The sequence below is a fragment of the Ruditapes philippinarum genome, unplaced genomic scaffold (genome assembly GCF_026571515.1).
Source record: "Ruditapes philippinarum isolate M1 unplaced genomic scaffold, ASM2657151v2 ctg441_1_1_1_1, whole genome shotgun sequence".
In the NCBI taxonomy this organism is placed as follows: domain Eukaryota; kingdom Metazoa; phylum Mollusca; class Bivalvia; order Venerida; family Veneridae; genus Ruditapes; species Ruditapes philippinarum.
Genome location: NW_026856228.1, coordinates 71,057 through 86,143, shown reverse-complemented (window position 1 = coordinate 86,143; position 15,087 = coordinate 71,057). Strand labels below are relative to the sequence as shown.

Genomic DNA, 15,087 nt, shown 5'->3' with positions numbered 1-15,087 from the left:
GTGTTTTTTACGCTTGCAGTTCGTATACATGTATTTATGATAAAGAACATAGCTTTACAATTATCAATTTTTAAGTCCGAATATTACATATTATACAAGAAAAAAATAATTAATTCAATTGGGAAATAAACTTGTTACTCTTATCATTGTTTGTTCATAAGATTACACGTGCCCGGAACGCTTTATAATAGTATAATGCGTTACATATATGTTTTTGATTTTGTGATAATAAATAAATGGTTCGAAATAAAAAGTCAATAAAATGAACATGATAATAAGAAAATTAACAATAATATGTTATTTTACTGTCTACACATATAATTTATACCATTTCAGCATCGTCGGTGCAATTTTCGCCGCTATAATTATCTTAGCTACAGCATATGACGTCATCATTCAACATTTTCTTCAAAAACAACCAAAATTATACGAAAAGGTAATTGTTCAGAGTCTGTAATTTTCCTGTTATTTTGCTGTGTTCATTTCCTCCGAGTTATCTTCTTTTGTTCCAGATTTTTTTCACAAATCATTAACTCGGAAAGGAATATCAGTTTAATGTAACAGATTTTTTACTAGATAGTGTGTTTATTCTAAATACCCACGTTGCGTTGTTGTTAAAGATATACTGTTCTCAAGTTTGATATTTTAAAATATTGATAATTGACACACAGTCTCTTTGCCTCACAGTCTCTTTGATAATATGAAACAAACATGTTTTGACTTCATCCAAAGTAAAATTGCTATGTTTTAAACTTTACACACTATAGGTGCACCCAATAGGAATATACTGTTGTGTCATTAAACGTTTAGAAAGGACCAACTTTCCTTGACACGTTATAGAGAATGCAGCTTCCAAGACATAGATTTTACATTCTTTTATCCAAATTAGATTACAATTTCATAGATATCAATATATTCCTGCAATAAAAATAGTTTACTCAAAAATGAGCCTAGTAAATTTAAGTTAATTTGAACAATTACATTAAGTTGCATTCTCTTCGTAAAATCTTTAACACAGTCAAGCAGTAATATTTCTTAATTAAAAGTATGCCGCATACTAGATGTTTTCAAACTCTTTCAACAAATTCAGCATAACAAACAGTGATGTAATAACAACTTCTAAATAAGAGATATGTGGTAACAGTATACGTTTAGTCATCCTACTGCCTACTGCAAAACATACCGTTAAAATATCATCAATTTTGACCAATATCTTTACAATCCTTCTTATTCATAAGGCACATATTAATATCAATATTATGAATAAACGGTCAAAACAACAATTGGACATCATCCATAGCCTAATAACTATTTAGAAAATATTCCATTGAATGTATTTGTAAGCAACAGTGCTCACTATGTGCAGCAAACGTGGTTACATTATCATCTCATTTTCTCTTCAAGGACAAATGCGATCTTACATATGCTAATGGTATACAAAACAATGCTTTCACTATCACTGAGGAGAAAATATCAAACGGTGACAGTTTGAAAAACGGAAATGTTACAAAGGACTTCAAGGACATTGAAAAGACGATGCCTAATGCTATCAGTTTTGAGAAAACGTCGTATAAACCGGGTATTATACTTTTTCCTAATTTCCTGCAAAATTGAAAGCATCCTGCAATATTTCATCCTCTGAAAACGCCTTTTAAAAATGTCCTTTAACATACATATATTGAAATGTCTTTGACCGGGTACTATATTAACTGCTAAAAACACTTCATTCTCTAATTCATTTCATATTTTAAACAAGAAAGTTTTTTTGTATTACTTAAAACATCATTTAAAATCGATGAAATATGATGAGCGATGAAAGCTTATATGCATAATCCTGGCATCTATCTTTTTCCTTTGAACTAACCGGTACTTTCGACGCAGAAAGTAATATTGTCGTAACCTAAATAGAGCTTGAACCCAGAACCTGTGGTTGGAAACACAGACACATTTACAGATAGGCTTATTTTACCTATTCATACTAACAAAATATATATTTTTCGTATTGCAGGTATACTTGGAAAGCTTCTACTCTCTTTCTCTGTGTATACAAACGCTCCTAAAATCCTCAACACGAGTCAACCTAAAGGAACGCTGACATGTGTGAATGGAATTCGCTTTATCGGCACGACCTGGGTCATCCTGGGTCATACATACAGAATTGGGTTCACAACGGCAGGTGTGAAAATTAACACATTTTATGCACATTTAAGTTCTTTGCGGGAAAGTTCAATAAATGCCATTCTGTTCAATTTCTTGGAAAAAATCAGTTGTCTTCAATTCAAATTAGTATGCTTAACTGAACACGTTTTAAATCCATTCAATTGGCCTATGCTTTAATATTTAATTTTATACAAAAGACAAACAAGAATATTAACACGTTGTGTTAAGCTTAAAATACAATCTTATGTGGCTATTTTAATAATTTGATTCATGTCAAAACTTAAAGTCAACAATGTTTTATACAATTTTGCAGACTATAAATAAAAACTGAAGATACTTTTCATTATCGGAAACCTCAGCTCCGTTTTCTTTTTTTACAGGAAATGCTGCAACTTATTTCCCAGCGCTGACAAAGCGATTTACCTTCCAAGCTATTATGAACGCAACTTTTTCTGTAGACACATTCTTTGTCCTCAGGTAGATATTAAACACCATGTCCAATGCTTAAAATGAAGTCGCAAATAAAAATCATTACAACACAAGCGTTTGCAAGCATCATGATCAAATTATTCTCATTTGCCGCTTTTGAAAGACGATCGTAAAGTTTTTTACCAAACTACTTTTGTTTGTCTTTTTAAAAGTCGTTTTTGTTATATGTTATTTTCTTTAACTATGATTAGGCATTGAAATTACGGATCAATATCTATACAATGGTAAAGAAAAGGACAGAACATATATTTATTAGACTTAAACATCACAAGTTCATCGTCGTTAAACAGTAAGAAACAAACATTCATATACCTTATACGACACAAAAAGAATATATATATATGTATTCTTTTTGTGTCGTATAAGGTATATGTGTGTTTGTTTCTTACTGTTTATATATATATAATACATATTGAATAGTATTATGCTAACACACATTCAGTGATAATGTTAAAAAGTAAAAAATAAACAAACTAAGTTACATGAAAATAAATGGAAACTAAATATATATAATAAAAATGATAGATGAATAGGAAAACATCTATAAATATATAATCAAATGTGCACACGCATAGTACACCATTTAAATACATACTTGAACACAATGTGATGCTAAAATATCTTTATTGCAAAAACATTTTTTCAGTGGCCTGTTGGTATCATATCTTTCATTGAAGGAATTGAAAAAGAGAGGAGGGGCGTTGAAGTTTAACTGGCTACTCTTTTACTTCCATAGATACTGGAGGTAAGTTTCATTAGTTATTACCCTGACAAAAGTCTAGCAGGTCTCTCACATACCTCAAGATATTTAAACCGTTGATTATTTTTCCCTTAAGCACAAGTATTACATACGATACAAGTTTCAAATGATCATGTAAATATTAGTGTTACATAATTTTAAAAGCATTTCCTAGTCCCGTTACATTAAAAGCCATCTCTTTTATAAATTTTCCTGTAAGTAAAATATATATATAAAAAACATTTCTCGTTTTGAATACTTGCATCATTTTCTGTATAACAGATGTAGGCGTGCCAAACAGCCATCACCATCTATATTACTTTTGATGATGTACCTACTAACGTCTGGATAATGGTCAGATGGACCTGCTCGGTCACAACGAGGAATTGACGTTGATGAATATACTCTTAACTTTGGATATGCTTTATGAATCGACCATGTAGATGAATTTCGATTATAGTTAACATTTGTATGGACATTTTGTTAATATTGTGTAAATGATTTTTCTTTTGTTGTTGCCAGACTTACACCGCCTTATATGCTTCTGTTGATGCTGTATGTACCAACATTTAAGTACTGGGCAAGTGGGCCTTTATGGCCTCAAAAAGGCATTGACGTAAATGAATGCGAGGATAGCTGGTGGACAAATATGTTGTATATAAACAATCTATACAAATCGGACCAGGTAAGAAGCCTTGCGCTATTCTTGATTAAATTACTATACTGGTATATCAAATCTTTGTCTTTAAAATAAATTATATAAAATAAGCAACCTAGCTTGGAAATGGGTCTGTTTTTGTGATCTGAATGTGTAGTTACACTTCTACGCGAGTAAAGATAGAAAATAGCGCAAGGGTTGCTCTTCCACAATATATGATGTCATTTATTTTAAGAAAAGGAGTTGCTGGGGGCATGGCCGGTATATGGCACTTTCTACCGTCCATGAACATGCTCAATCAAACTGAGCCTGCAACATTTTCAATTATTTCGCCGTGTTGGGCTTTTTTTTTAGAGATTTTGTTTTTCTCTATTCTAGTTTTTTAACTGAACTTATTTAGTTCCAGATACCGGTATCTCACGATGATCCTCTCTGTTTCAGTGTATGGGATGGAGTTGGTATCTAGCGAATGACATGCAGTTTTATGTCATAAGCCCTCTGATGTTGATTCCGCTGTTTTAGTGAGGTTTTTTTTTAATTCATTGAAGCTTAACTAAATGTATAATCCTTAAAGCAAACTAACAAATCAAATCGAAAAGGTGTTTTATTGCAATCTTTATTATGTATCAGAAAAGGCGTTTTATATTATGACACACACGGTCTTCTATATGTCCGTTCTTTAGCGATTTTGTGTCTATTCTATATCCTTTGAACCGATGAAAGGAAATTGAAACTGCTTGGCAGAAAAAAAAACAACAAAACTACATTGAAACAAAATAGAACTTGCTCATTATGTATAATGTTTAGTGTGGCCACAATTTATATTTTTCAATTTGGAAGCAAACTTAAACTTACAGTTTTGGTTAAGCAAACATAGATAACACTTTTTAACATTTGATAAATACATTATTAATGTTTTGCCTTTCTGAGTATTATGTTCACCTACAATGTGATGATTAAATTTTGTCTCACTCATTAATAACGCCAATATTACTGTACATGTTTTATCTATGAATGCGTTAGTTAAAGCAATATTTATTGTAGTGTACCAGTTTAACAACACAGTTACACGATTTTCTTTGTTTAGTTCCCCGATTGCTGGAGCTGTGGTTTGTTTTGCACTCCTACTCGGAACATTCATCTGTGCTGGATTGGTAGCTAGTCATTATGACATTGCGGCAAATATGATGTTCAGGTTTGCTGACATTAATTAAACTTACTGTAATCTAAAAAACACAGAATTTAGTCCAAAGCTTTTTGAAAATCTGTTTTCATAATAACTATATAAACGGTAACCGAAGAATGTTGTTACATTCTGGTTTTTGGTGTGTGTCTTTTATGTTTACCATAATTTTGTGACTTGATTATTCAGCATGTTACATTTTGTTTTAATATACCAAAACTTAAGGGCGTCCGTTGCCGTGTGGTTATGGTCGAAGACTTTAAACTACATTTGTACTTGTTCATTTCCACTATGTGATCCAAACTCTCCAGGAGCTTTAGATATATTTCAAGTGATGAAGCTATCAAATTAGCTTACAGAACGTCGGTTGTTCTACGCAGTTGCCCGTACTTGACTAACAGAATTCACAGAAGTACATTTGAGATCTTTCGTCACCATTAAAACTACAAAGTTGCAGAGTTAAATCAAACCAACAAAGAGAAATTGAATCAAATTTAAATAACATATATGTCTAAAATTGAGCATCGTTTACTCATTTTAAATATTTTAAATGTTACTACCCTAACACAGATGCTAGTTCAAACAAATTATACCACCACTCCGTGAACAATGAAAGGCGTCTGGAATCAAACTATGGCACCAAATAAACTAAACAAAAACAAAATCAATGATACCGCTATTTTCAATATATTTTACCGCATTGGCAAAAACAAAAGTCACTAAACATTATAACCCCATTATGTTCTTTTCGAAAACACATCAAATACCTTTAAACAAAGCAAAGCAATTTCTATTTCAGTAAAGATGTCGGAGTGGCAATGGACAAAATGTATTATAAACCATGGACTCGTGTCGGACCATACATTGTTGGTTTCTTTCTGGGTTACATCTTGTACAAAACAGAATGCAAAGTGAAAATGTCAAAGGTTTGGTCTTTGTTTTGGAATAACAAATAGTAAAATTATTTTTGCTGAACTTGTTATTCAATAGTTTCAAACCCTTGTGGCCGAGGGAGTGCGTTTAGTGAGTAACGCATCAGAATTGCAGCCATTGTTTATCCCTGTGTGATCGTAAGAGGCGACTAAATGGGTTCGAATTACTTTAGTCTATACTTCGTAGCTCCAGCAGGTAAAGTGGTTTTGACAACTGGTGTTGCTATAAGTTTGTAACACCCAAAATTAGCCAAAATCATCTCTCCTTTTTGCGCCATATGACCTTATTTGTGTTAATGCGCCGTAAAACAAAACAAGAGCCATGTTAACATGGCCTTCCCCCGCCGAATGTGTATTCTCATTGGAAGATGTATATGTAGCAGAGCAGGATGATACAATTTTAATAGGCCTTTCGGTAATGAAAACTTATGGTTTGAAACATATTATACTGAATACTGATGGCTGAAAATAATAAGGGCAACAACCGAAGAATTATGCAGGGTGGGTTATTATTTTTGTGTGCTGTACTCCTCCTCAATGAGATTTATCCACCTTTAAAGTTTCAAGTTGATACCTCTATAACACTTTTTGAGACAAAAAATATGAATATAACAAAGGACAATAACTCAAAAATTATAAAGGGTAGAGTAATCATTCTTGTTCACAGCATTCCTCTTCAATTAGATAAATACAACTATGAAGTTTTATGTTGACACCTTAAAGAATTTTTGAGTTATGCTCCAGTAAGGTGAAAAATTAAGTATGAGAAATAAAGGCAATAACTCAAAAAATATGAAGGGTAGAGTTATCACTCTTGTACACTGAACACCTCCTGAGTGAGATCTATCCGCCTATTATGTTTTGAGTAGATATCTCAAAGGCTTTTTGAGTAATACTCTGGACAAAAATTAAGCATGAAAAATAACAAAAGGCAATGACTGAAAAATAATGCAGGGTAGATTATCATTCTTGTGCACTGCACTCCTCAATATGATCTATTCACCAATGAAGTTTCAAGTTGATACCTCAAAATAAATTTGAGATAAGCTCCGGACAAATTTATGAAAAATAACAAAGGACAATGACTCAAAAATTATAAAGGGTAAAGTTATCATTCTTGCGCATAGAGCATTCCTCCTCAATAAGATGAATCCACCTATGAAGTTTCATGTTGACATCTCAAAGACTTTTTGTGTTATGCTCGACTCAGGTGAAAAATTAGGTATGAAAAAAACGGCAATAAATCAAAAATTATGAAGGGTAGAGTTATCACTCTTGTGCACTGCAGACCTCCTGAGTGAGATCTATCCGCCTATGAAGTTCAATGTTAATATCTAAAAGGCATTTTTGAGTTATGCTCTGGACAAAAATTAAGTTTGAAAAATAACAAAGGGCAATTACTGAAAAATTATGCAAGGTAGAGTTATCATTCTTGTGCATTGCACTCCTACTCAATATGATCTATCAAGTTGATACATCAAATGCTTTTTGAGATTTGCTCCGGACAAAAATGTCGGACGAAGGACGGAGACCATTTCTATATCACCATCGCTCGGCGGGGATAACAGCACCTCTTTCCGTTAGCTTTGGTTTTCGGGAGCATAATTAAGTTCCATTTGGCCCCAAACAATATTCAAACTTCAAAGGATGATTGTCCATATTAGGAAAAGACCCCTATTGTTTTTTGGTCAAATGTAAAGGTCAAGGTCACAAAGGGCCTTAAAACTAAAAAACATTTTTTGGAGCAAAATTTTAAGTTCCATTTGGCCCAAAGTGTTAAAACTTCATAAATGTTTGCCCATTTGGGGTAGAAGACAAACGAAAGTTCTATTTGACCACTGGTTAAAATTTCTAGGATATTGTCCATTTTGGGTAGAAGACCCCTTTTAATTTTGGGTCATAGGTCAAAAGTCAAGGTCACTTTTCCCTTTAAAAATAAAAACATTTTTTGGGAACATAAGTTAATTTCATTTGGTTTTCTGTTTTAAGTTCATATTTTGATTGTCCATATTAAATAGAAGCCCACAATATTGAACTTCAAAGGAGGATTGTTATTTTAAGGATGTAATAGTTTTTTTTAATTCCATGACTTACAAAATAAGCTTCATTTTTTCCTAAAAAAATCATTTCGGAAAATTGCTCCCCCTAGGGTGCTCTTGTTAATTTGTCCGGAAAAAAAGTGGGGACAAAGGAGGGAAAATTTCTATAACCACCATCGCCTTGGGCGAGGAATAACAACATACAAAATCTATTATGAGATTATCGTGGAAGAATTATTAATTTATTTGTTACGAAGTTCTCCAACACCATGAAACGCCGATAAGGCATCATTTAAGTGTACAAACTTTTAATCTAGACAGTGTGTGTCTTAAACAAAACAGGTTTATCACACCACGTACTAAAGACGTTTGTTTCTATAGATTGATCAGCCATACCGCATTTATTTCTTGAAAAACATGTTGTATATAATTCCCTTACACTTCCTTACAGCTATTAAACTTGGTCGGATGGGCTATAGCAACAGCTATGGCAGTCAGTGTGTTATATGGACTGTATACACCAGAGGGAAATCTACCAGACCTTTCTAAAGGCGTATCTGCCCTCTACAATGCTACGTCTAGAACTGCCTGGGGAATAAGTGTTGCATGGGTGATATTTGCATGTGCTACTGGATATGGGGGTATTTTTTTCTAGTTTTCATTTTGAATTACATTTTTTATCAATCATTATATTAATCATTACCTCCTTATCAAAATAATGAGAATTTTTGTTCGTCTTTTTTAATTTTGGTTGATCAATACTTTGCATGAGTATGTTTAATTCCTAGATACCTTTTTATCCAGTGTAACCCACTTTTGCTCGTTCAGGGCACACGAGTTATTTAACTGAGGGGACTATACGTCGATTTCCTGGAATAGCACTTACGTTTCACATTAATAGTTTCATGGTTTTGGCCGTAATATAACATCGGTGGATTTTTTTTTATAAAAAATCATTTATTTTACTGTTTTCTATTAAATACTGAATAATGCTCCAGCCGCAGTAAGCGGGCGTGAACGACAGTTTGAATTTTCAAGTGTGCTCCCGTACACCGTTAATTTAGAGTTAATGATGTGCCTAGCTTTAATGAATATCAAATTCATGATGTTGTTCATACAATACACACAGACATATTGCATTATTATAAAATAATTGTGCTTGCGAGATTAATTTATAAACTATAAAATAAGGATTCTTCTTAAAGCCGTTATATTCATTTTTGCATTGCCTTTCAATTATACCAGTTAGATCTTGTTAGCAACTTTATTATAATAAAACTAATAGTGTGATTGTTTCCCATATGAGCATATTGTATGGTATGTACAAAAATGCTTTCTAGAGTATTTACTAATCACATTGTATATAATTTTAGGACCTGTCAACAGCCTGTTGTCATGGCGAGGAATTATCCCACTTAGTCGTCTCACATACTGTGCATACCTTGTACATCCAATTGTGATGTCCCTTTACTTTTACAGTAGAAAAACTATGATGTACTGGTATGACCTCAATCTAGTAAGTTGAGTTTTAAGTTGTAGGCTGTTTAAGAAATGATATATCCCAACAGTGATTTGAATGGCAAAATAAAATCACTGTTTAGAGATTGGATGCGTCGAATTATATCACGAAGGCGCAGCCTGAGTGATATAACGCTGCTTATCCGGACAACCCACATTGACTGCATTGGATATATTTTTCACGATTCTAACACAACAAATAAACGACGCCGAGCCTGATCAAAGTCAAATGTGTCTGATTAGTTTTCGTTCTTTTTTTCTTTAATAACAGTTCAAATTCTTTCTTTAAGGTATTAGGACCCTAATGGGCACTATCAGGTACTGAAAAAATGACATCATAGGTCAGATGTAAACCTTAAAGTACACCTGTATGCAAAATTTAAACAAAGTTTACCGTACGGAAATCAAGTTATGGCCAATTTTCTGAACTCAAGCTGGGATGTTATGAGGGATCTTTTTTAGAAATGAGGAACCTTTAAATAATCTGCAATAACATGCTAATGAAAAATGTTTTCCCATTAATTTGTGGTAAGAAACAAATAGTACCATTCAGCTAACAATCCACATAAGCAAAATTATGGTTTCTACTTAAAATTTATGAAATCTGTATAAAAATGTTACCCTATCCCACCCATTTTTACCACGTGTCTGACCATTTTTCTACTTAGGGAGCCTAATTTAAAAATTCTTAAAATTTACTCAAATGAGTGCCTGTTTTCAAAGTTTCCCTAAATTTTTAAAAAAGTATATTGGTTGACTTTGTAAAATATGAAATACTTTTACCGTCTAGTTTTGATTATATTACACTTTGAAAATATCAGGTACCATATTTATTACTAGATTTAGCATAATTTAGCCAATAAATACCTATTTAAATTAAAAAATCAAAATTAAACACTTCTTTCTTTCCAAATGGGACATGAGAGATACATAAATAATGTTAAAGAAAAAAAGAAAGAAAAAAAAGTTGACCCTTCTGGGGATTGAACCCATGGCCCTCATTTTCAATGTAGTTAACAGTAGTTCTAGCCTATTTGAATACTCTTCAAAACGGAGGTAATGCATTAGGGTGCTAATACCTTAAATGTAAACGTAAGGAACACATATTTTTTTTTGTTTTTTTAAGAAAATGAATTTTCTTATTTGTATCATTTTAGGATTAAAAATAAATTCCATTAAGGAAATGTTACAGTTTTAATAGCAGTGTGTGTTTGTTTCTAATACATTGTTGAAAATAATTTTATGGTACACATACATTTGTTTATTTACATAACAAAGGAACTGTGTTTTTATTTTGTTGCTTTCTTTTTCTTTCTTCAGATTTACCTTTTCCTGGGACATCTCTGTATATCGTATGCGGCAGCGTTTGTGATATCTCTAGCTTTTGAATCGCCCATGATGGGACTAGAGAAAGTGCTGCTTGGGAGGAAGAAAAATAGTTAGATTAATCTGAATATGAAGGAGGCAAATTGTTGAATATAAGATTCATGTATATATATTGATGGGATTCATTGTCCATGTATTACTGTCGGTCTAATATTATTGTATCAGTCAAAGTAATTATATATATTTCCATGCAACGAATCGCTTTTTCTATTGTTTTATATATGTGATTAAATGCTCTTTTTTTCAAAATCAACTATGACCCTTTAACATTTTTATCACAATTGTTGAACAATTAACATCTCGAAGAAGTGTGATCCTTTGGAAGTATTACTCACAACACTTGTTTGTCTTATTGTAATTTATATTGTGAATTATGACCTTTAAAGAAAGCTGGCATGTTAATAAAAATCATTGAAACGTAACTATATAAACATGGGTACTCTATCGCGAAGGCATCTTTCTTAGACTGTACTGTCGCAGGAAACATTCTTAGCATTGTCATTAGTATGTAATTTTTGAATATTCGTAAAAATAGCCAGTTAATTTTTAGAAGTTGCAACACAATTATGTGAATAGCCATGTGTTGTCACAAGACACATTCATTGACGGCGAAAATTATTATCCGCGATTACCTTTTGCAAATTATTTGATTGTTTTTTATTTTTTGTATGTTTTTAAAGAAATTTATTTCTTAACATTTCAAATTTATATTACATTCATTAACATGTTTGTTTAGCAATGTTTTTACATTAAGCGTAACACTCTATATGTGTAACCATGTAATATATCCCGTAGCATCATTTTAGAAATTCATATAATTTGATTAAAATTATAATGATATAATTGAAACAATCATTGTTATTGTTTATAAACCATTTGGATACAAGAATGTACTCAATGATTACGTACAAATGTGATTTAAGTTAGTCAAACCTGTGCAAACAAACAGTCTCTGAATAAAGACCAAGTTGTGAATAAAAACCACTTTCAACAACTGTTGACCACTTATCATATTTGGTATCTTCTCTATGTGGTCTTTATCAATAGGTTTGTCTGTACTGCATATTTATGTGGATTAAACTTGAAAGTAAAGCATGTAGGTTTTTTTTGCAGGGTATTATGCCCCAAAAACTGCCGCAAGCATTTTAATTACAATTTCGCTGCTATACGATAGAAACTACATATCAAAATACAAGTTAATACTACCTTCATTGCTCTGTCTAAGGAAGGACAAGGTAGATTCCTTTATAAACAATAAAATCAAAATGAAAAGCTATCGATATAGCATTATCATACATAGCACAGCATACCCACGATAAATTTGTGATATTTTCTGACTCGCTTTCTGTTTTAATATCCATTAAAAATAAAAGATCTGACAATATCATGGTAAAGAAACTTCTTTTACGATTTCATGATATACTAAAAACAAAATATGTTAAATTATATTGGATTCCAAGTCATGTAGGAATACGAGGAAATGAAAAAGTAGATGCTTTAGCTAAACAATCATTAAATTTTCAAAAAACTGACTTATTGTTACCTGCTTGTGATTTTAGACCGGCTATAAATAAACTCGTATCATCTGAATGGAAAGCAAACTGGGACAATGCCGTTTTTAATAAACTTCACGATATAAACCCATCTCTTGATGTGTCACCATCTCTATCTCTGTCGAACCGCCGTGATCAAACAGTTTTTCTTCGATGCCGAATTGGACACACTAAAATTACCCACTCTTATCTCCTTACAAATGACAATGCCCCTTTCTGTGAAGGTTGTAATGAAAATTTTACTGTCAAGCATTTTCTTCTTGAATGTCATGATTTTTCACAGGCCCGTAATAGATTTTATTCTGTAAATTCACTCAAAGAACTTTTTAATACAATTCCATCAAAAAACATAATTGATTATTTGAAAGAGATAAACTTGTATTCTAGGATCTAATTGGTTCATTTCTATTGTCATTAACAAAGTTTTACATAACATTTAAGCCTTTAATAGCATTCGGCACGATATGGCCAGTTATGTGTTGACGTGCCGTAAAAATCCAAACAAACAAACAAAAAAGAAAGAAAAATGAAATTTGATGAATTGGATTAACTTGGAGTTTTTTTCTTTTGAGAGAGGCTATGAAAAATGAAGCATTTCTCAAGCCTCTTAGGATCGACCTACGTGGCTTATTAGATGGTATACAATAGATTAGAGAAAAACGAAATCCATAAAGAAAGTGGAACAAGGCAAAATTGAAAATGTTGCAGGCTCAGTTTGACTGATATCAACCATGACAGGCGGTGGTCTTGCTCCTGTGGTCCTGGTTAATTATTTTTCTGAATTTTTACAATTTTATAATAAATTTATGAATTCAATACATTCTGTGAAACACCATGAATTATTCAAATTTAAACTCGATCAATATGACCTAGAACACTCAGTCCAAAATATCAATTTTATTTTATTTAGTTCCGTCCGTAGTTTTCTCATTTAGGGCACACGCTTTCTATTACTTGGGGACCATACGCCGCTTTTCACGGAAGTGTCACGTTGAAGGTTCCATGATGACCGCAGTACGTACACATCTGCGGATGTTTCTAAATTCAAAATTTTACCATTTCATGTTTAAAGCTGCATGCCTCCAGATGAGCTAAAATATTTCAAGAAAATAACACTTGAGAAAAATGTATTTTTTGTTTGTTTGTATTTTACGGCACGTCAACACATAAATGGCCATATCGTGCCGAATGCTATAATAGGCTTAAAATATTATGTAAAACTCTGCAAGTGACAACGAAAAAGAGCCAATTAGATCCTTGAATACAAGTTTATCTCTTTCAAATAATCGATGATGTTTTTTTTGTGGAATTGTATTAAAGAGTTCTTTGAGTGAATTTACATTATAAAATCTATTACAGGCCTGTGAAAAATCAGGACATTCCAGAAGAAAATGCTTGACAGTAAAATTTTCATTGCAAGCTACACAGAAACTAAAGATAAAAGTAATAATTTTCATGTTATTTGCGATTGATGGCCAATTTTTCAGTAATTTTCACCATATTTCTACTGCGTTACTTACGCGGTAACGGTTAATTTTGCATATTTTGACCTCTTTATTGTACTTTACATTGGTTGTAAGTGCCGTTTGAAATTTGCATATTACTTTCTCTGTCAGCTTAATAATATTTTACTTTTAAGTGCATTTTCAAAATTTCATGAACATTAGCAGGGATCTGGAGGTGTGCTGCTTTAAATATTGAATTCTGCTTAAGCCGGTGCTACGGGGCGTCGACGGTAGTTTGAACCTGACAGTACCGTCCATGAACAGGCTCAATCAAACCGAGCCTGCAACATTTTCAATTATGTTGTGTTGGACTTTTTTTAGGAATTCTTATTTTCTCTATGTCTGGTTTTCAAATTGCCAAAACTTATTTTTTTAAATGATATGACTGCCCTTATGGACTCTTGCTAATATGTCGCTTTTATCTAGCGAATAATCAGTGAATACTGGTATTCACATGAAGTAATCACGGCATAATCGCTGCTATTTTACTGTTTCTGCGATCTATTAGCAAATATCACCAATGTAATCGCATAGTATTCGCAATAAACATTCTAATCACTAAATACTCGCCAAAAAGACTTACACTTTTACCACACTTGTAATGTCACACCATTTATTCGCTGAGTATTTGCAGAATAATCGCAAAAAGACTTATAAATTTTGCAACATAAATCTTGTTTCTCACATATTCGCGGGAAGCACTTGTACTTTTACCATTGTTCACCAAAAGTTTGCTGAAAACACTTGTATTTTTAACAAATGTGACAAGCTCAGCAATTTTTGGCCCAAATGGGGTATCTGTGCGAAAATGAATTTTGACCAGTTTCAGGTAGAACAGTATCTGCTTAATTGTTGGAGACCAATATTTTTTGAAAATTTCTGTTATTCAAGGAAATATTGTGATTTTCCTAACATCACCATAACA

The 15,087-nt window shown here is 32.4% G+C and overlaps 1 protein-coding gene across 2 annotated transcripts in view; it reads left to right on the top strand.

Annotated features, from left to right (window-relative positions):
• LOC132745870 (O-acyltransferase like protein-like) overlaps nucleotides 1–11,762 on the top strand; it is a 37,535-nt gene extending 25,773 nt beyond the window's left edge. For both annotated transcript variants that reach the window (XM_060734875.1, XM_060734874.1), the window contains exons 5-16: nucleotides 337–436; nucleotides 1,405–1,579; nucleotides 2,009–2,176; nucleotides 2,541–2,637; nucleotides 3,296–3,394; nucleotides 3,911–4,073; nucleotides 4,488–4,567; nucleotides 5,134–5,241; nucleotides 6,029–6,155; nucleotides 8,652–8,841; nucleotides 9,574–9,716; nucleotides 11,039–11,762. In XM_060734875.1, coding sequence (XP_060590858.1) covers nucleotides 337–436; nucleotides 1,405–1,579; nucleotides 2,009–2,176; nucleotides 2,541–2,637; nucleotides 3,296–3,394; nucleotides 3,911–4,073; nucleotides 4,488–4,567; nucleotides 5,134–5,241; nucleotides 6,029–6,155; nucleotides 8,652–8,841; nucleotides 9,574–9,716; nucleotides 11,039–11,161 — 1,573 coding nt within the window. In that variant the 3' untranslated portion in view covers nucleotides 11,162–11,762. The remainder of the gene's footprint in view (nucleotides 1–336; nucleotides 437–1,404; nucleotides 1,580–2,008; nucleotides 2,177–2,540; nucleotides 2,638–3,295; nucleotides 3,395–3,910; nucleotides 4,074–4,487; nucleotides 4,568–5,133; nucleotides 5,242–6,028; nucleotides 6,156–8,651; nucleotides 8,842–9,573; nucleotides 9,717–11,038) is intronic.
• Nucleotides 11,763–15,087: the final 3,325 nt, after the last annotated feature.